Raw genomic sequence first — 20,925 nt, 5'->3', positions numbered from 1 at the left:
TTTATTTTATTTGTTGACAGTAGAAACCCTGCTCTAGAAGAGCGTTCTTAGACTCGGCTTAACGTTGCCTTAACGGTTCAAGTATCCTCAAAGTGTGTGTGTAAGAATTATTGAGTGTAAAACGTTCTAGGGAAAAGTCCGCGAAACTACATATGTATAAAGAAGTCCTCAAATAATTAGCAACATTTCTCCACGTCTTCGCCTATGTGAACCAAGTTAGTTTGCGTCTGTTTTAAAACAATTATGGGGACAGAATCGTTATTTCCGTGCAAATGGTGATGTGAACAAAAGGTAATATTATACCTAGATAATTACAACTACATTACATTAAGTATTAGTATTACCTTAGGTAGGTAGTTTATTATCAAAATAACAGTACAGGAGGAGCAACTGTTTCAACTTTTAAGGTTTTTTTTTTTTTTTTTTTTTTTTTGCTTTACGTCGCACCGACACATTGCACCCGTCCCTACCCATAATGGCTCCGGCATGATATCTACAGGGCGTTAACGGGTTGGAATAAAACAAAATAGGCGCTTAACTAGACTTAGCTTAAAGGCATACAGGGTAGGAGACGGATCATACCTAATTACAATGAGAACACATTCGGGTTAAAGCTTAGATTAATACAAGTGGTTTATTAGGCCTTGATGATGATGATGATGGTAATGACGCATTTATATACAAATGAATTACATGGATTATTATCAATTGTTGTGGTTTGTTATCGACTTTTAGTCGTATGTGATGGATCCGAGTATTATCTATCGCAGAGCGATCCCTTATGACGAGATTCGAACGGAAAAACACTTATCATAGACACTGAGGCTATGTGATATCATTGACTAATAGGATTAACATGCATGCAACGAGTCTGAGCAATCCCTATACTAAACACACAATTATTCCCCAACGAAGTACCAAGAAGGAACTCATAAAAATGTGGAACAAACGCCCGGGTTTGAACCGACCCTCACTTGTATACAATTCACCACCCCGATGGTCAGCACCATCGGCAACTCAATTATAATCACAACAAGATACATAAACACTTAGAGAAACACAGATTATATACAGTAAACACGTGAGACATCCAGCCTTCGGTTGAGCATTGGGGTACCAATGCCGCTGTCGGGAACTGAACTGACATCTTTTGGATGGAAGTGGGACTCTGAAAACCCTAAGCTACATTATACTCAAATGAGTAAAAACTAACAAGTACTGGTACCAATCGCCGTGTCATTTATTAGCGACTACATCATTCTGGCGAGTTGAATATTTCCATTATTAGGCGATTCCTACGGGCCTCGTTCTCTTTAACTCAATGCTCCCCTCTTATACGAGCGGACGAGCATACAAAAAAAAATACAAAAAAAAAAAAACACTTCTCCTCACTAGGTAAACCGCCCCAACCCCTGCACGGCGGGTGGTCAATGGCCTCGGCCTTCACAGGCATAAGGCCCCATTCACAATGCAAACGTAACCGTAAACTTAACGACGTAACGTAACCGTAAAATTAACGTAAAATTTGTGGTATTCACAATGGACGGACGTACGTAACGTAAAGAAGACCCAGCAGCCAATCAAAACACTGCCGTGTACACAAGCAGGAAAGTCGGGTTGTTACTCATTTCTAATCTCGGAGTTTTGTTATATTTCAATACCGCGATGGAATCCAACAACGTGCTAGCAGAATTGATGTTACTGCATACATATCTTGCTTTGCTCCTGGGAGCTGTGTATCTGAAAAGGCGAAATAGACAACGGCGCAGAAGATGGTGGGTTCATCCTTTGAATCAAAGGAGGTTATCACAGGGCGGCTTTGGTAATCTACTGCAAGAAATGCGAGAAAATGATCCTCATGAGTTCTTTTTGTACATGCGGATGAAACCTGAGCAGTTTGACACGATCTTAAATCTTGTGTCACCTTTTCTAATCAAAAGAAGTGTAAGGTCTCCTTTGCCGACGTCTATGCGCCTAGCTATCACTCTCCGGTAAGATGTTACTTTATGATATCGTTTTCGTAAACTAGTAGTCAATCAATCAATCATTACTGATCTGCATTTTAGGGCAATCGCCCAGGTGGCAGATTCCATCTCTCCTGTTTTCCTAACCTTCTCAAATAAGTACAAATAAATTGGAAATTAATTGAACATCCCTCTTGATAAGTTGTTCCAGTCCGTAGCTCGCCTTCCTATAAACGAATATTTGCCTCAACTTGTCCTCTTGAATTCTTACTTTATATTGTGATCTATCCTACTTTTAAAGACACCACTGCAACTTATTCGTCTACTGTACTAATGTCATTCCACACCATATTTCCACTGACAGCACGAATAATACCACTTAGTCGAGCAGCTCGTCTCCTTTCTCCCAAATTTTCCCAGCCCAAACTTTGCAACATTTTTCTAACGGTACTCTTTTGTCATAAATCACCCAAAACAAATCGAGCTGCTTTTCTTTGGATTTTTTTCCCCAGTTCTTCAATCAAGTGATCCTTGTGAGGGTCCCCTACACTGGAACCATACTCCAGTTGGGATTTTACCAGAGACTTATGTGCCCTCTCCTTTACATCCTTACTACAACCCCTAAATACCCTCATAACCATGTGCAGAGGTCTGTACCCTTTATTTGCAATCATATTTATGTGATTACCCCAAAGAAGATATTTCCTTATATTAACACCTAGGTTAAGACAGTGATCCCCTTAAGGAATGTTCACCCCATCAACGCAGTAATTAAAAATGAGAGTACTTCTCCTATTTGTGAAACTCACAACCTGACTTTTAACCCCGTTTATCATCATACCATTGCCTACTGTCTATCTCACAACATTATCGAGGTCATTTTGCAGTTGCTCACAATCTGGTAACTTATTTATTACTTTGTACAGAATAACATCATCTGCAAAAAGCCTTATCTCTGATTTCAGTTCTTTACTCATAACCGGTATCATTTATATATATAAATGGAAACATAAACATCCAAAAATACTGCCTTGAGGAATTTTCTTCTTAATTATTACAGGATCAGATAAAGCTTTGCCTACTATAATTCTCCGAGTTCTATTTTCTAGAAATATAGCTACCCATTCAGTCACTCTTTTGTCTACTCCAGTTGCATTTTTGCTAGTAGTCTCCCACATCCACCCTATGAAATGCCTTGGACAGGTCAATGCCTTCTGTTGAGCCGGTTATTAATTTTGCAAACAAGTGTAATATAATCGGAAACAAGTACTTCAGATATTGTCTTTAGTATATCCCCAGGAATCGTATTAATTCCAGTTGCTTTTCTAGTTTTCAACTTTTGTATTTTATTGTAAATGTCCTTGTTATCATAGATACATTTTAATATTTCTTTAGTATTAATCACCTCGTCTATTCGAACATTATCCTTGTAACCAACAATCTTTACATACTGCTGACTAAATACTTCTACTTTCTTAAGATCCTCGCATACACTCTCCCCTTGCTCATTAACAATTCTTGGAATATCCTTGGAACTGTTTCTCCCTTAAAGGACCTACACATACCCTTCATTTTTCACAAAAATTTGTATGACTGCCAATTATATTTGCCACCATGTTATCCTTACCTGACTTCTTTGCTAGACTGAATTTCCTAGTAAGGTTCCTTCAATTTCTCCTTATTTCCACAGCCATTTCTAACTCAATTTCTTTCCAACTTGTACCTCCTTCTCTTTACTTCTCTGTTAGAGTATAGTGGGTCTTTATCATTCCTTAGCACCTTTAAAGGTACAAACCTGTTTTCACATTCCTCAACAATTGCTTTAAACCCACCCCACACTATGTTATGTTTTCATTTACTGTTTTCCACCAATATTAGTTACTTTTTGAAAACTCCCTCATGCCTGTTTTATCAGCTATATGGTACTGAATAATAGACCTACTTTTGAGACCTTTCTTTCTATCCCACATAGCATATTATCTTATCAAATAATTCTGAATCTGTGTCAGTGGTACCCTTTCCTGGTCTCTCTGCTCCAAAGAGCCATTCCTTGCTATCTCTACGATACACACTCCAGTTCTGTGAGAAAATGTCAGCATCCATTATATCATTTCTCAGCCATGATTCAACTCTTGTTACAATATCTGTTAAGTATATATCTATTAAAGTACTCAATTCTATTCCTTTTTGACTTCCAGATCCCTGTACCCGTATCACTGCTCCCTGGACCACCCTGTTTCCCAGCATGTACCTCCCTATAACCCTCTGAAACAAATTTCCTAACATATTTACCACTGCTTTTTAAGTGAAGCTCATCTGAGTGCAGATCGCTTTCTCCCACCCACCCATTAGGATATAGAAATCTCACTCCGTTTCCTACATACCCACTCCATAGTCTCATTTAAATCCCCAATCACCTTCCAGTCAGTATCCCTCATACACAGTATTCCACTGATAACAATCTCCGCTTCCTTAAACATTCCCCCTGCTGCATTTACCAGATCCCACACATGCTGGTACTTATACCTGCTTGCGTTACATTGTTGGTGCCAATGTGAAACACTACCACAATCTCCTTTCACTGCTCTTTCTCTTCTACTTTCCTCAACATCTGCCTTAACTTAATTCCTGGATAACACTCTACCCCGGTTCCATTTCCTCCATGCGCTTTCCCCAGATGTCTAATAATGAAATCCCCCATGCACAGAAACTCAATCCTACCCACCCCACTTGATCCCCTTCCTTCCTGGCAGCTTCAGAAGCTACTTCCTCCACCCTTTTCTCCCTCCCACGACACTGTTACACATGTCTTTTTTCTGTCCTGTACTGTACGTTTCCATATCCTTCTGCTTTCACACTTCTCAGTATTGTAGTGTAGGAGTACATTAAGTACCTTACTGTCGTGTGATCTTTTTGTACTATCCAAGCCAAAGAGTGCTTGTTCCCTATCAACTCCTTTGTTAACATGGCCTACCTGCTTCCTAAAACAAGTCAGACATTAGAAGATTATAACATTAATTTTTGTTATTATATATATTTTAATGTTATAGGCCTAGTTATTCCTACAACACTGTTTTTGTCTGATATACATATATTTTAGTTGTCACATAATTTGTTTAATTTTTATTTGGCTGAAGATGGCCACTAGGTGGTTTAAACTAGTCCCAAGACTTATGTAATATCATTTACTTGATATATTGTATTGGAAAGGTCAATTTATTCTTATAATTACTGAATATCAGTCATAATATTAAGACATATTGTATCAAAACTTCGTTCTGTTTCAGTTTCCTAGCAACTGGCAATTCTATCCCGAGTCTAGCATGGAACTACAGGATTGGAAAATCAACGGCATGCCAGGTGATAAATGAAACCACTCGTGCTATCTGGGATGCACTTCATGGGACATATCTACCGCTGCCTACTGAAGAAGATTTCCGGAGGATTGCGCAGGAGTTCTACACACAGTGGGATATGCCAAATTGCATTGGAGCTATAGATGGCAAACACATTGTCATTCAAGCTCCAAGCAACTCAGGCTCACAATTTTTCAACTATAAAAAGACATTCAGCACAGTTTTAATGGCAGTGTGCGATGCCAATTACCGTTTTACTTATGTTGACATTGGAGCTTATGGCTCACAGTCTGATGGGGGAATATTCCGTCAATCGGATTTTGGACATAGACTTTATGATGGTTTGCTCCCAATCCCTAACTCTCATCCCTTTCCAAATTCAACAAACCCCATGCCATACTACTTTGTTGGCGATGAGGCATTCCCCCTAAAAAGAAATTTAATGAGACCATTCTCAAAGGCTTCCTTAAATAGCTTAAAGACAAAGGTATTCAACTATCGCCTCTCGCGTGCTCGGCGAGTTATTGAAAATACTTTCGGTATTTTGGTTTCTCGGTGGCGTATTTTTCATAGAAATATCAACGCTAAGCCTGAAAATGTGGACAATATAACAAAAGCAACTGTGTGCCTTCACAATTTTTTAACAGTATCTGAAATGAATTCTCCAGCTAAATTATATTGCCCATCGGGATACGCTGATAAAGAAATGGATGGCCAGGTACAGGATGGTGATTGGAGGATGAACATTCCGGGAAATATGGGTGCACTGCAACGTTTAAGGGGTAATCGCCAACGAGTTGGTGCACGGAATGCAACGTTTGAGGCCCAAGATGTGCGGGATAAAATTGCCGACTACCTCGTTTCACCGGCAGGTGCAATAGATGGGCAAATTTAATACATTTTGAGAGGAACTTTACTCGCTGACTAGTGTTTCATTATTCATGTATTGTGATTTTAAATATACATGTTAACTGAAAAATAAGATAAAAATATTTTTAAAAAATCCACTTGTTTCACTGATATTTACAAATTGTTTCTCCTCCGTGCCTTCTCTTTTAAATAAATATACATGTTAACTGAAAAATAAAATAAAAATATAAAAAAATTCCACTTGTTTCACTGATATTTACAAATTGTTTCTCCTCCGTGCTTTCTCTTTTAAATAAATATACATGTTAACTGAAAAATAAAATAAAAATATTTTAAAAAATTCCACTTGTTTCACTGATATTTACAAATTGTTTCTCCTCCGTGCCTTCTCTTTCGCTTCCACAAGGGTAGTCATAATCTTCAACGTACACTCGTCCTTTATGTCCTCTGGCAGCTGAGATAAGCTCTCAGCCACAAACTGTGAAAAAAAAAATTCTGCACTATTTTGCATTTTTTCTGTAATTTTACTTGCACTCTCTGCCACTAGTTTTAAATGTTTTTCTATTAATTCATCTTGTGGTGTAGAGGAGCACCGTTTTTTACCACGGCGCTCAATGGATGGGCTGGCCAGAGTTGGAGTCCACTGAGCAGCAGGGGGAGAAAAAGCAGTGACGTCAGAGCTGTTGTCACTCTCTACCTCTGTACCCCCAATGTCGAAAATTCTGAAAAAAGGAGAGAAAACACATTTAAACTGATGGCCGATTTGAGTGTAGTGAAACAGTAAGTAAACAAGAAAACATAGAAAATAATGTAAAGAAGACATATATCAATATATATACATACCCATCGTACTCAACGACGCAATGTTCAATTGCAGAGCAGCTGGGATCTGACTGGGAATTATTTCCCAAGTCTGGAAAATTACTGTACGTTTTCCGGGGCTTTATGTGGTCGTCTAAAAAAGACATTGCCTCCATTAGCGGCCACGGTTCTTTGAAGGACTTGCCGGCTCCACTTCTTGTCTCCATTTCCAGTGATTTTTTTTCTTTACAATATCGCTCTCTCAGGCATTTCACTCGCGACTGGCAATGAGCAACTGAAATACAATGAAATATGCTGTAGTACAAGTGTAGAAAATGTATTTATTTTCACAACCTCTGCTAACTTCTATGTCTCATCAATGTGTCGTATAATTAATTAAACTAGTTAGCTAACTAGTCTAGGTATGCACGAAAATTAAGGTTATGGGAAATCTCAAATTGTACTTACCGTCAGATTTCATTGCTACAGCAATTTGCTTCCACGTATTATCTCTCAATACAGAGTCCTTGTAAGTTTTTTCCTCTTATCATACAAACAAGGATGATTTTGATATAAAATCACCAGTCTTTCGTCGAAAGAAGCCATCGCTCATGAAATACAATGTTTACCGGTACCTATGTTCTGATTGGCAGGTTCTCAAACTTAACGTAAAATTAACCGCAAGAGCTTGGAGTTTGCAATCGCTTAATTTTACGGACTTGCGGTTAAGTTTACGTCGGCGCATTGTGAATGGTTCCATTAGATAACATGGCCGCTAACTTCTAATTTAACGTTAATTTTAAGTTTACGTTACGTTACGTTTGCATTGTGAATGGGGCTTAACGCCCTTTCTTAACAAAACACCCCATCTAGGGGATCGTTCACTTATAAACTGAGCTTCATTGTTCATTAAGCAAAATTACATCGGCTCTCAATACTTCACTTCAATTAACACACATAGTCGTTTACATTATCATGATCCCGCGACGCGACACCGGTTTCTATGATACCAATACTTGCATGATTACCTTAATTACAATTTATTATTATTATTATTATTATTATTATTATTATTATTATTATTATTATTATTATTATTATTATTATTGGGTTCATCATTACACTATCTCCCTACACGACTTACCTGGAAATTAGACCATACTGTGTGATCATAATTATCTTCCTCGTAATAACGGTGTAATTAATCCATGTCTAAATTGTGATTTCTGATAAAATCGTCATACGGTAATACAATTATGATTTAAATATTCCTCAAATTGCACGTAAATTGTGATAAGCCTGCCAATTAAAATTGTACAATTCCTATCTAAATATATATCAGTGGAGTCCTGTGGTGTCAGTTCCGAAGTCATATCTCGTAGTTCTGGGTGCTCACGGAATCAAATTACACTATTTACCAGCCATGCATTATCAACGCTGGACTAACTACAACCTAACTTGAATTACTCTGAATGACTAAAAATTGGTTTCCTGACGCATCAATAATTACAAGTTTCCCCAAATAAAATGAATAAGTCAATCTACTACTGCATGCAAACTTATCGTATTACACCTTTATTTACAATTGATTGCTCAGACGTGTTACTAATTAAATACAGTAAATAGAAGCTACGTGCATCATGGTAGCACATCTACATTACTGAAGTTACAATCTCTAACATTATAGCGTCAGGTAATGATAACTGTTCCCCGCCCAATCTGATCATATCATATTAAATATGATTAATACTCATCTCCATCACTTGATGACCCGTTGTCGGCTTGGGAAGTCCATTATTGGTTTAGTGCTGACCCATAGGCACCAAAGCAGTTACTGGAGGCACCATTCTTCTTTCCAACCGGGAATCCATTGTTCTAGGTTGACGAAACCGCTGGCAGTATTCCTGAGGCACACAATACGTCACTATTTATTTCAAGATTTGTTTAGTTACATTCAGTGTGAACGTCCAGCCACGATATCGGACCTCACTCCGCAATCCGCGGTTCAGTATCGGATTCCGCGTACCTTTGTTACTACTCGACACAGTAGCGCCGTAGTAATAATAATAATAACAATAATATTACAAATTATATTAAATGTTCGCGACACGTCCCTGATCTTTAAAGTTTAGACACTAGCATCGCATCTATCCAATCTCTGCAATATTTACGCACAGTACACGATTTCACTTGTAAATTAAATTTAAATTCACTCAAACAAAGGATCGCTGGAAGCTCGACTGCACATAGCTTCGCCGTCTGTAAGCCACGAGTCCCGACTGACGCTTTTCGCCCTCGGAAGTGCTTTTACTAGGAGACTGTTTCTCCCACCCCTAATCTGCATACGGCCTATCTCCGGCCGATTAGAGGTCGAATAGTACGACGATCAGATGACTAATATTTGTTTAATGTGACTGAGACATATCCGTATGATTATTCTTCGTAGAATCTTCTGTGATTAATTACAGTCTCTCCGGCTCCCCCTACCCTGCGGGGTGAACTCCCTTCTTCGAGGAGGTGTCATGAGAATAAACAGATGGCCCCGGTACTTTTCCACGCAGAAGCAACACAATATTCTTTCTTCTTCTGAAAGTTATCAAGAAAGGGGACGTTAGACACTCTAAATAAATGTCCCAGTGACATTTATCCCTTTTAAATCGGGAGACAACTCCAGAATGCAAGTTTCATTAATTTCTAGATCGTAGCTAATTAGGTTGGCTAGTCCGAATTCAAGATGGCTCCTATATTTCGTTTCGAAAAAGTTGGTTTCCCCTCATTCTCTGAGTCTTGAGGAAGGGATGTCTTCTCTCGGGTGATGTCATGGGGAATCCCCATTCATAACCCCTCCCGGGTCTAAGTTGGCTTGGCTTCCGCTGCGGGCCCCCCGCTACACAAAGGACAATACTGCGCAATAGGTCACAGACAAAGAAATCTCGTAGAATAACTTTGAAAAGACTCAATTTATCTATCTTAATGGTATGAATATTAATTAGTTTCGGTATTACCTGTATTAATGATATGAATATTAATCAATTTCAGTATTGTTTTCCCTAAATAGCATTGCGTGCGTAATTACGAAGATCAATATCAACCAAAGGTCCTTGGATCATGCCCCTGTCGGGTTCAACATATAGGTCTTATGGCGACGATGGGATAGGAAAGGCCTAGGAGTGGGAAGGAAGCGGCCGTGGCCTTAATTAAGGTACAGCCCCAGCATTTGTCTACTGTGGAAATGGGAAACCACGGAAAACCATCTTCAGGCTGCTGACAGCGGGCATCGAATCCACTATCTCCCGGATGCAAGCGACTCTAACCGCACGGCCAACTCGCCCGGTAGATAAATAACTGTCACACATTCAGAGTGCCTAAGAGGTACTTTTTATTACTACGAAATGGCACACTTTTAGATGTGATTGCCTATATTGTCAGGAATACTGTTATATTCAGATATTAGTAGACGTAAGTAGTGCCAAACTTTGTTGTATAATTTAAAAAAAAACGTGCAATATATTTTTTGCCTTATCTTATATAAATGGATTTCAGTCACTTTAGGAAATGTAGAGTTGGGAACATTTCATTACGCAAGACTTTATGAATAACAAGTGATGCATTTAATGAGATTAATAATTGCTTAAGTGGAAATATATTGGTTTCAGAGTACACTTTATTTCGAGAATATAGTTGATGAAATCCATACATAAATCTGATAAACCTGTTTTGTAAAACCTCCAAAATATTTTGAGTTAATTTGGGTTGCTTTACCCCAAATGAACCACAAGTAAGAAAGTCGAGATTGTACCATTGTGAACTAAATTACACGAAGAGTGTTAATTGTTAGTAGATACTTAATATCGCCAATGCTACTGCAAATGGATTTGCAAATTATTGTTTAATTTCTTTTTTAATTTGTTTGTTTGTTTGTTTGTTTGTTTGTTTGTTTGTTTGTTTGTTTGTTTTAATTGTGATGTCAAGATATTTATTTCATTTATGAATTTGCAAGGGCTTTTATTTATTTGGAGTTCTCCGTGGATTCTCATTTTCACACCAGGCAAATGCTGGAGCTGTACCCTAATTAAGACCACGGCCGCTTCCTTCCAACTCCTAGCCCTTTCCTGTTCCATCGTAGCCATAGACCTACCTGTATCGGTGCGACATGAAGCCACTAGCAAAAAAATTATATATATATATATATTTGGAAGTCTATCTTCCTGGTGTTCAAATGTTCAGTTTTGACTTTCAAACGGTGAGAGTGGTAATAGTAGTAGTAGTATTTAATTCTCAGTTATAATGCAAGACAGCTGACTACATGATACAATAAGTCTCGTAGATGCAGCGTTAATCCCGCATTGAAGCTCGCAGTTCGCTGGGAACAAAATGGTAAAAATGTATAGCAGGTACATACCCTCAAGAATGCGCTGTGCAGCCTTGTCACATCTCCTGGCGAATTTCTGATCTTCGATTTCTACTTGTCTGTTACTAAACGATTTACGATGTTTCAGTGCTGAAAATAAGAATCATCCAGTTAATGGTTGAATAGCAACAAAGACTCAACAACAGTTCGATAATTAAGGTAAAGATTATAATTTTATCAGCTTACTGGAGGCAAATACAGTAGAGACAATACGCGACACTCAGCGAGATATCGAGGGACAGCTATTAGAGCTCTCTCTAGCGGGTTGACCTGAGAACTACTAATTCTGTCATAAGACCACGTGTAGTTGTGTGTGAAGTTTTTGGTGTTATTTATGCGTTCAGTGAGTTGGCATAATTAAATAGTAGCGTGTGTCATTCCTTGATATCTCCTCTCAACATGAGGGGAAAGGTATGTGCTGTGTTTGGCTGCAGTAACTATGAAATAGAGAAGAATACGCGGTCTTTCTTCCGTTTCCCTCGTGACAAGAAAATGTAAGTAATATTGTGTTTGCATATATATTCTTCCAGTGACAAAGAGAATTTTATAGTACTTCACAATCTTCTGACCTGCTCGACCCATATTTTAACTGGCTTAAAATAGAATACGCATATTTTATTGTATAGTGCAGCAGTTAACCGTCAATACCGATGTGTTGTTGTAGGTGTGATATGTGGGTTTGATTTAATTCAGGAAAATACATATGCATATGAGTGTGGCTGGTTGTGTTCCAAGTTACCCCATTTGGAATGCCGTAATGCGTTGTCAAGCACTGAAGAAAATATTTAAGAAATGTACATATTTTGTTGAAACAATATGATGATGCAAATTTGCTTTACCCTAATGTAAGGGTAATTATGGCAAGTATTAGGTAAGGTAAGGGTTATTCTGCCCGAAGGCAGGTCCGAACCTCCGCAGAGGTGTTCCTGAGCCGGAGTTTACGTACGGTAGGGTGGCCAGTTCCTTTCCGCTGCTCCATTCCCTTACCCCCACCAACAGCGCGTGGCAACCTATCCAACTCCTGCCCACGCCCAATGTTGCTTAACTTCGGAGATCTCACGGGATCCGGTGTTTCAACACGGCTACGGCCGTTGGCATGGCAAGTATTGCTTATAGGGAAAGTTTGAACGTTTTTGAGGCTAAATTTATAGATTTCCTTTTTGTTAGTAGGCTTCAAGTTAAAGGGAAAATTGTCCAGCTCTTAAATGTAAATTCAATGAATAATGTGTGTAAGGGATGTGCCGATATTTTTTGTTGACAAGTGTTTTAATATGATGATACAATGCTTTTAAATTAGAAAAAAAAAAGAAAATCTAGCCATGAACGTTCAGGCAGGAATTTAAAGCTAAAAAAGCAATGCATAAATTAAAGATCAAGCCCTTTCACAGCAGTCCATTTCACATCTTGATTATATGTCTAATTTCAGTCTTTAAATAATAACCTGTTAAATAATTCTTCATTCATTTATCCAGGATAGCTTTAGCGACTTCGAAGTTAATATCTTAGTAACACTTTCTTTCTAGACGTAATTTATTTATCCATTATACATTATATACATTTCCATTGATATTTAAATTTAGCGCGAAGTTTCAGGTCAAGCCACTAGGAGCGCCACTTACGACTTGTCTCCCTTTTTAACAAGGCTAAATCCGGAAGTGTCGCGTATTGTCTCTACTGTATTTGCTGGAGGCTATTCATATGTATTTTACGATGAAGGAAGACATGTGCATAAATACGGTCTACCCCTCGCTTTCCTAAAAATGGAGAAAACAAAGGCTTGCAAATATCCCAGGAAAGAATATATTTATTTATTTTTTATTATTATTTATTTATTAATGTCTTTCTGTACAGGTAGCACCTAGTAATTGTAATTTTGTATTGCCATCGATTGTTTAAATTTACGCCTTAAAGTAACTAATTATAATAATTCAATGGCATTTAAACAAAATTCAACTAAAGCATCGATGATCAATAATAATAATAATAATAATAATAATAATAATAATAATAATAATAATAATAATAATAATAATAATACCGAGTGAGTGGCCGCGTGGTTTGAGTCTCGTAGCTTTTAGCTTGCATTCGGGAGATAGTGGGTTCGAACCACACTGTCGGCAGCCATAAAGATGGTTTCACGTTTTCAAACAAAATAATAATAATAATAATAATAATAATAATAATAATAATAATAATATGTATGTATGTATGTACAATGACTGACAGAGCAAATGCAACACCAAGAAGGAGTGGTCAGAACTTTATGCCAATTGCAGGGTAGACTGACGTCACTGAGGTATGCTCATGATGTGAAATGCGCCGCTGTGCTGCGCACGTAGCGAACGATAAATGGGACACGGCGTTGGCGAATGGCCCACTTCGTACCGTGATTTTTCAGCCGACAGTCACTGTAGAACGTGTTGTCGTGTGCCACAGGACACGTGTATAGCTAAGAATGCCAGGCCGCCGTCAACGGAGGCATTTCCAGCAGACAGACGACTTTACGAGGGGTATGGTGATCGGGCTGAGAAGGGCAGGTTGGTCGCTTCGTCAAATCGCAGCCGATACCCATAGGGATGTGTCCACGGTGCAGCGCCTGTGGCGAAGATGGTTGGCGCAGGGACATGTGGCACGTGCGAGGGGTCCAGGCGCAGCCCGAGGGACGTCAGCACGCGAGGATCGGCGCATCCGCCGTCAAGCGGTGGCAGCCCCGCACGCCACGTCAACCGCCATTCTTCAGCATGTGCAAGACACCCTGGCTGTTCCAATATCGACCAGAACAATTTCCCGTCGATTGGTTGAAGGAGGCCTGCACTCCCGGCGTCCGCTCAGAAGACTACCATTGACTCCACAGCATAGACGTACACGCCTGGCATGGTGCCGGGCTAGAGCGACTTGGATGAGGGAATGGCAGAACGTCGTGTTCTCCGATGAGTCACGCTTCTGTTCTGTCAGTGATAGTCACCGCAGACGCGTGTGGCGTCGGCGTGGAGAAAGGTCAAATCCGGCCGTAACTGTGGAGCGCCCTACCGCTAGACAACGCGGCATCATGGTTTGGGGCGCTATTGCGTATGATTCCACGTCACCTCTAGTGCGTATTCAAGGCACGTTAAATGCCCACCGCTACGTGCAGCATGTGCTGCGGCCGGTGGCTCTCCCGTACCTTCAGGGGCTGCCCAATGCTCTGTTTCAGCAGGATAATGCCCGCCCACACACTGCACGCATCTCCCAACAGGCTCTACGAGGTGTACAGATGCTTCCGTGGCCAGCGTACTCTCCGGATCTCTCACCAATCGAACACGTGTGGGATCTCATTGGACGCCGTTTGCAAACTCTGCCCCAGCCTCGTACGGACGACCAACTGTGGCAAATGGTTGACAGAGAATGGAGAACCATCCCTCAGAACACCATCCGCACTCTTATTGACTCTGTACCTCGACGTGTTTCTGCGTGCATCGCCGCTCGCGGTGGTCCTACATCCTACTGAGTCGATGCCGTGCGCATTGTGTAACCCGCATATCGGTTTGAAATAAACATCAATTATTCGTCCGTGCCGTCTCTGTTTTTTCCCCAACTTTCATCCCTTTCGAACCACTCCTCCTTGGTGTTGCATTTGCTCTGTCAGTCAGTGTATGTATGTATGTATGTATGTTGGGTATTCAGCCCGAAGGCTGGTTTGATCCTCTGCAGCTCCACTAACAGCTGTCATAAATAGCCTAGGTGTCACTGAAGAGGCATACTAGGGAAATGAGGAGTCAGGTAGTTTCCCGTTGCTTTCCTCACCGAGCCAGCAGTTGCTATTACATATCAATCTGCCAAGCCCACTGAAATGCATGCACCAACCGGCCCTATAAGCGATAGTTTCACACCATTCATAACAGGGACTGGCTGCATAAGAAATGGTATTACTAGCATCACTCATACCTCAGTCACTTTCATATTGTCGAAGCCAAGGATGAGACTGAGACAGGTCAATGAAAGTAACATATTTGATATAGCCCATACCAGAAGACATAGTGCACTGTAAACACTACATCTCGCCAGCAAAGGTATTGTTGTTATTATTATTATTATTATTATTATTATTATTATTATTAATAATAATAATAAGAATATGTACTTATGTATACTAATAATAATAAAAATAATCGTCAAACTGAGTAGCTCAGACGGTAAAACGCTGATCTTCTGAGCTCAAGTTGGCTGTGCCTACAGTAGCTGTGCCACGTCCGGGGGGCCATCTGGTGACGAGTGAACGTACCAGTTCCACTTCTATTATAACGTCTAAATTTCAAAGTCATTGTTTAAGAAGCCTTTCTCGTGGACAGTCGCGATTTTCTTCTGATGACGCAGAGCACAGTTCTCTGGGAAACGTAATGAATTTTACCTTATTTTCTTGACACGGCATAAGCCCAAAAGCCTATACAGTATCATGTCTATGGCTTCAGATATCACAGACAGAGAAAGACATACAGTACTGGAACTCTGTTGACCTGTTTTTGACTCCGCTAAAAATACTACTACCCGGCCAGGTCAGGGATTTTTACCTGGACCTGAGGGCTGCTTCGAAGTCCACTCAGCCTACGTGATTAGAATCGAGGAGCTATCTGACGGTGAGATAGCGGCCCCCTCTAGAAAGCCAAGAATAACGGCTGAGAGGATTCGTCGTGCTGACCACACGACACCTCGTAATCTGCAGGCCTTCGGGCTGAGCAGCGGTCGTTTGGTAGGCCAAGACCCTTCACGGGCTGTAGTGCCATGGGGTTTGTTTTGGTTTTAAAAATACTACTATACAGTACAGTATGCCGTTCTGAACCAGTGCACTAGGCCTATTTGATTTAGGCTAATGCGGTATTTCCTCTTATATTATAGTTCCGGAAATAAAGTACTTTAATCTATGTAAATTATTTGCTCAGCATAATGAATTAATATTTTTTTCCTAAAATAAAATTTAATAACATTTTTGCTAAATTTGATCCAAACCAACGAGCAATCCGGACTAAAGAGGCCGAACAAACAAGGTTCTACTGTACTATTATGTAATAATTGTATAGGCCTAATGTTAGTACTGGTTTTTTTTCCTAACAGGTCAAGTCAATTGAGTCCCAGAGCAAAAAGTGTCCTTTTACTCATCGGTATTCGTAGTATTTCCATTGAGTGGAAAAGGTCACGAGAGCTTACTCTAGCGGGGGGGGGAATTAATGTTCTACTTCGATTTACGGTAGGTCATAAGTGAAACCCACTCAGCACTGGGTCATTAGTTACAATGAAAGAGGGGTCGTATTTGAATCAGTAATTTTCATATGAAAATTAATTAAGAAATTGGAATAGTTAAATTTTCAAAAGACTGAAACGTTCATTTTTGTTGTAGAGGAGCCAAGGCCCACGGCCGGGCTGAGTGGCTCAGACGGTTGAGGTGCTGGCCTTCCGACCCCAACTTGGCAGGTTCCATCCTGGCTCAGTCCGGTGGTATTTGAAGGTGCTCAAGATACTTCAGCCTCGTGTCGGTAGATTTACTGGCACGCTAAAGAACTCCTGCGGGACTAAATTCCGGCACCTCGGTGTCTCCGAAAACCGTAAAAGTAGTTAGTGGGACATAAATCAAATAACATTATATAAGGCCCACGGTATTTGTATCGAGTATTGGGCTTCTTGGCCCTGACTACCCTTTTGGGCAAGTCGATGCCATCAAATCCTGATTGGGTTGTTAGAATCCAACAGTTAATATTGTATATTGCACATGCAGTGAAGTACAAGAGAGGGGTCTAGAACCTCAATCTCGCCATCCAATACTTATCTATCTATCTATTTATTTATTTATTTATTTATTTATTTATTTATTTATTTATTTATTTATTTATTTATTTATTTATTTATTTATTTATTTATTTATTTATTTATTTATTTATTTATTTATCTATATATCTGCTTCTTACCAATGTGTCTCTTCTTGATAGTCTGCAACCACCTCTGCAGTGCTACATCCACGTACCCTGGTACCTGCCCGCGCTCCATAAGAGGAATCTCACCCAGACTACGGCCAGTTTCTTTCTTCTTATCTTTATTCTCGCACATTTTATTTCTTATTCCTTTATCCTCGCATTCTTCAATGTGTACAGCATTATTTATCCATTGTAATTTTGCTTTATCGAGCTTCGTAGTATTTTTCTGAGGTGTGCTTTTCTGTGGTTCAAAGTTGATCAGGCTTTCGTTAACCCTCAAATATTCACTTGAAAATATACTGTGTGGCAATAAATTCTTGCTATTAGCTGAGGGTAAGGTACTGCCACTGCTGCCATTCAATCCTAAGGTAGAATGCTCCGACGAGGACTTGGTCTCAGAGATACCTGGATGTACATTCGAGTTGTTACTCAATCGTGTGTCCTTCCTCCAACTACGTTGCTTTGTTGACTGTGTACTCATCACCGAAACACTTCCTCTAGAACTAAGCTCGTTCCCCAACAGCGGACTCTTTGTTCTTGAACACCTACTTCCACTGCAGGAACTTTCCAACTGTTCCCTTTTTGTCATATAATCCTCACTTTCATTAAGGTATATATCCAATTTTAAATTCTTCCAAGAGGACTGACCACTTTCCCCTCCTTCTACACTTCCACTCAAGGAGGTTTTTCGGAGACAGCTACGCCTCGAGTTTATGAAATTTCTAATTCTCTTTAACTTGCTGGGATCTTCATTTGATTTGCGACTTGGTCGGGAGGGTCCAATATCACTTACGGAACTGTCACTTGAAAGTGAGCTTTCTCCCGAATCTGAACAAATCTCGACAAAACTTTGGCAGATATTTGAGTATTGTTTATGCCGTTTTTGTGTTGTATTACTCGTCTGGGAGATTTCCTTAATCGAACTGCTACGGCCTTCTAATGTTTCATCTGCATCCGATGAACTTTCATTTGAATTATCACTCTGTTCCTCCAGTTTTTCCGTTTTTGAGAAATCTTTATTTGCGCGTTTGCTTAGTATATAAAGTCTTAACAGTTTAGTGTCAGTGAAAACAGAATGAAGTTCCTCGCTTTGAATTACATCAAGATTGTAGTCTCCAGAAGGCCTCAGGAGATTTATAGTATTGTTAGCCGTAGCTTGAAGAGTTTTCACATGGGACAGATATTCCTTAACACCCATGTTCTTCACTCTCTTGAGTTCTCTTTCCCTACGAGTGCACCTCACTGATTTGTCTGCCCATTCAAACCGCAGTCCATTGAAGACGCTCTGCAATTCTTTACAACGAGCAGCTTCCCTGTTATACTCACGGGCAATTCTGCTTGCACGTGTGTATTCGTTACAGCACCTGCTACTCATTCCAGAATACTCCTTTCTTCTATTGTCCTTCTGGAATGGTACGTTCATAATTGGTTCACGTTCACTGTCTCGCTTCAAACATGTCACCGGTTTTCCGTGCTTTCGAAATGGCTTGTTCACATCTGACTCACGATTACTATGTTTCTTCAAGTATGCCATCATCTTCCCAGTAATCAGATTATCGCACTAAACACACTAGAAAGAAAAAGAAAAAAACATGTAATTGCTACCTGGTAAGTTTATGAAATCTGTCACAACTAGTGCTCTGCAGAAGTGAATTCTGGAGAAAAGCTGTACCGAGTGAAAGGCGTCGGAAAGGTAGACGGTTCAAGAATGAAATTATGCAAGGTAATCTGAGAGAAAGATGAAAGTGGAAAAGTTTCCGAACTTCTCTTCTATCTGTCATCCCTATATGGAGGGATATATTTACTGCTGCCTGCATCTCTGGTGATTGGTAGTGTGATATGTTGTTGTTTAAGTCATCAGTCCATATACTGGTTTGATGCAGCTTCCCATGCCACTCTATCATGTTCTAATCTTTTCATTTGTACGTAACTAGTACATCCTACATCTGCTATAATCAGTATGTAAATGAACGTGTGTATTATAACATCCAGTCTCCGAACTCAATAAATTAACCAAACGCGGTTAAAATCCCCAAAATGGAACACGGGGCCCTCTGAACTGAAGGCCACTACTCTGATCATTCAGTCAAGGAGCCTAAAACAAGAATTACTGAGCTTATCAATGAAAACTGCAACAGCGTTGTATTTTGTAAATTTCGTAAAATTCGTATGAATGGATGGGTTTTACAGTTTTATGGAGATCATAATATTGCGCCCTGGTGGGGGTGTGATAATCGTCATGCAATTATAATTAGTTATGGAGGAATATATATTTCATTTTCAGAAGCGAGAAGATCGTACTGTACATACAGTAAGAACAGGCCAGGCCGAGATGGTGTGGTGAAACATGCACAGAATATTGTCTCCACTGAGATTAACCAACACAATGAACGGCAGAATTAGAATTCTCAGAAATTGTGACGAGGGGGAAAGAGAAAGGCACGAGTTGTTGACTAGTTGCGGAAGGTTTTCATAGCGCCGAGCAGAATAGGTAGTGACAAGAGCGCAGAGAGCCGGGTGCAAATTTCTGAGAAATGATGGCCGGGTATCTCCATGTAACTAGCGGGAGTTGAACGCGGGGTTGGCACTGGAAGAAAAAAAATATGAGCCTTCCCGGTCACGTGGTTTAGGTGGACCAATGGAAAAATTCACTTGACCAAAGCAAGGCGACAACTTCGTATTGTAAGAAGCACTAGCGAGGTTAACTCCGTGGATTAAACTGATAGAAGGAAGTGAATTATCAATTCAGAATAAAGTGGAATTTAGGAGCCTTACTATACCATAAAACTTATAAAAAGTTAATAATTGCGGGAGATTGCATGGTGTACTTCTGAGAATTCATGGACGCTATTCGTTGATTGGCTGAAGGCAAAGGACGCCACAATAGAGCGCGAAACCCCGAGCCGGGATACGGCAGCTAAATTCGCGAATATATCCATTACCAGTGAACGATAATAGTTGAGAATTGGTATAGAGCCTTTGAGAACATAATTACATCATTGGATCATATATTTAAGCCACGGGCCAAACCGCAAAGTGTCGTATGAAGATATCGGGACTGCGCGTCCCAAGATGAACTCCGTTGAACTCGGAAGAGAGGGGATACAAGTATAAATATGAGGTCGGGGACAAGGACTGACAACTACTTTTGACAGAGCGTTCGGGCGGATACCACGCCAGGGGTGCGTAACTACTTTTGACAGTGTGTTCGAGCTGATAGCACGCCCGGGGTGCGCAACTACTTTTGACAAAGCGTTCGGGCGGATACCACGCCAGGGGTGCGTAACTACTTTTGACAGTGTGTTCGAGCTGATAGCACGCCCGGGGTGCGCAACTACTTTTGACAAAGCGTTCGAGCGGTCACCACGCCAGTGGTGCGTAACTACTTCTGATAAAGTGTTCGAGTGGTCACCACGCCAGTGGTGCGTAACTACTTCTGATAAAGTGTACGAGCGGTCACCACGCCAGTGGTGCGTAACTACTTCTGATAAAGTGTTCGAGCGGTCACCACGCCAGTGGTGCGTAACTACTTCTGATAAAGTGTTCGAGCGGTCACCACGCCAGGGGTGCGTGACAACTAC

The 20,925-nt window shown here is 40.3% G+C and overlaps 1 protein-coding gene across 1 annotated transcript in view; it reads right to left on the bottom strand.

Moving 5' to 3' along the window:
* Window positions 1-20,925, bottom strand: part of LOC136866359 (uncharacterized) — a 238,770-nt gene that overhangs the window by 10,226 nt on the left and 207,619 nt on the right. Inside the window, exon 3 of the mRNA XM_067143230.2 lies at window positions 11,394-11,492. Within this exon, the coding sequence (XP_066999331.2) occupies window positions 11,394-11,492 (99 nt within the window). The remainder of the gene's footprint in view (window positions 1-11,393; window positions 11,493-20,925) is intronic.

This window comes from Anabrus simplex, chromosome 3, assembly GCF_040414725.1.
Source record: "Anabrus simplex isolate iqAnaSimp1 chromosome 3, ASM4041472v1, whole genome shotgun sequence".
Classification (NCBI taxonomy): domain Eukaryota; kingdom Metazoa; phylum Arthropoda; class Insecta; order Orthoptera; family Tettigoniidae; genus Anabrus; species Anabrus simplex.
Note: the sequence above shows the minus strand (reverse complement) of the source record. Positions and strands in the feature narration are given on the sequence as shown.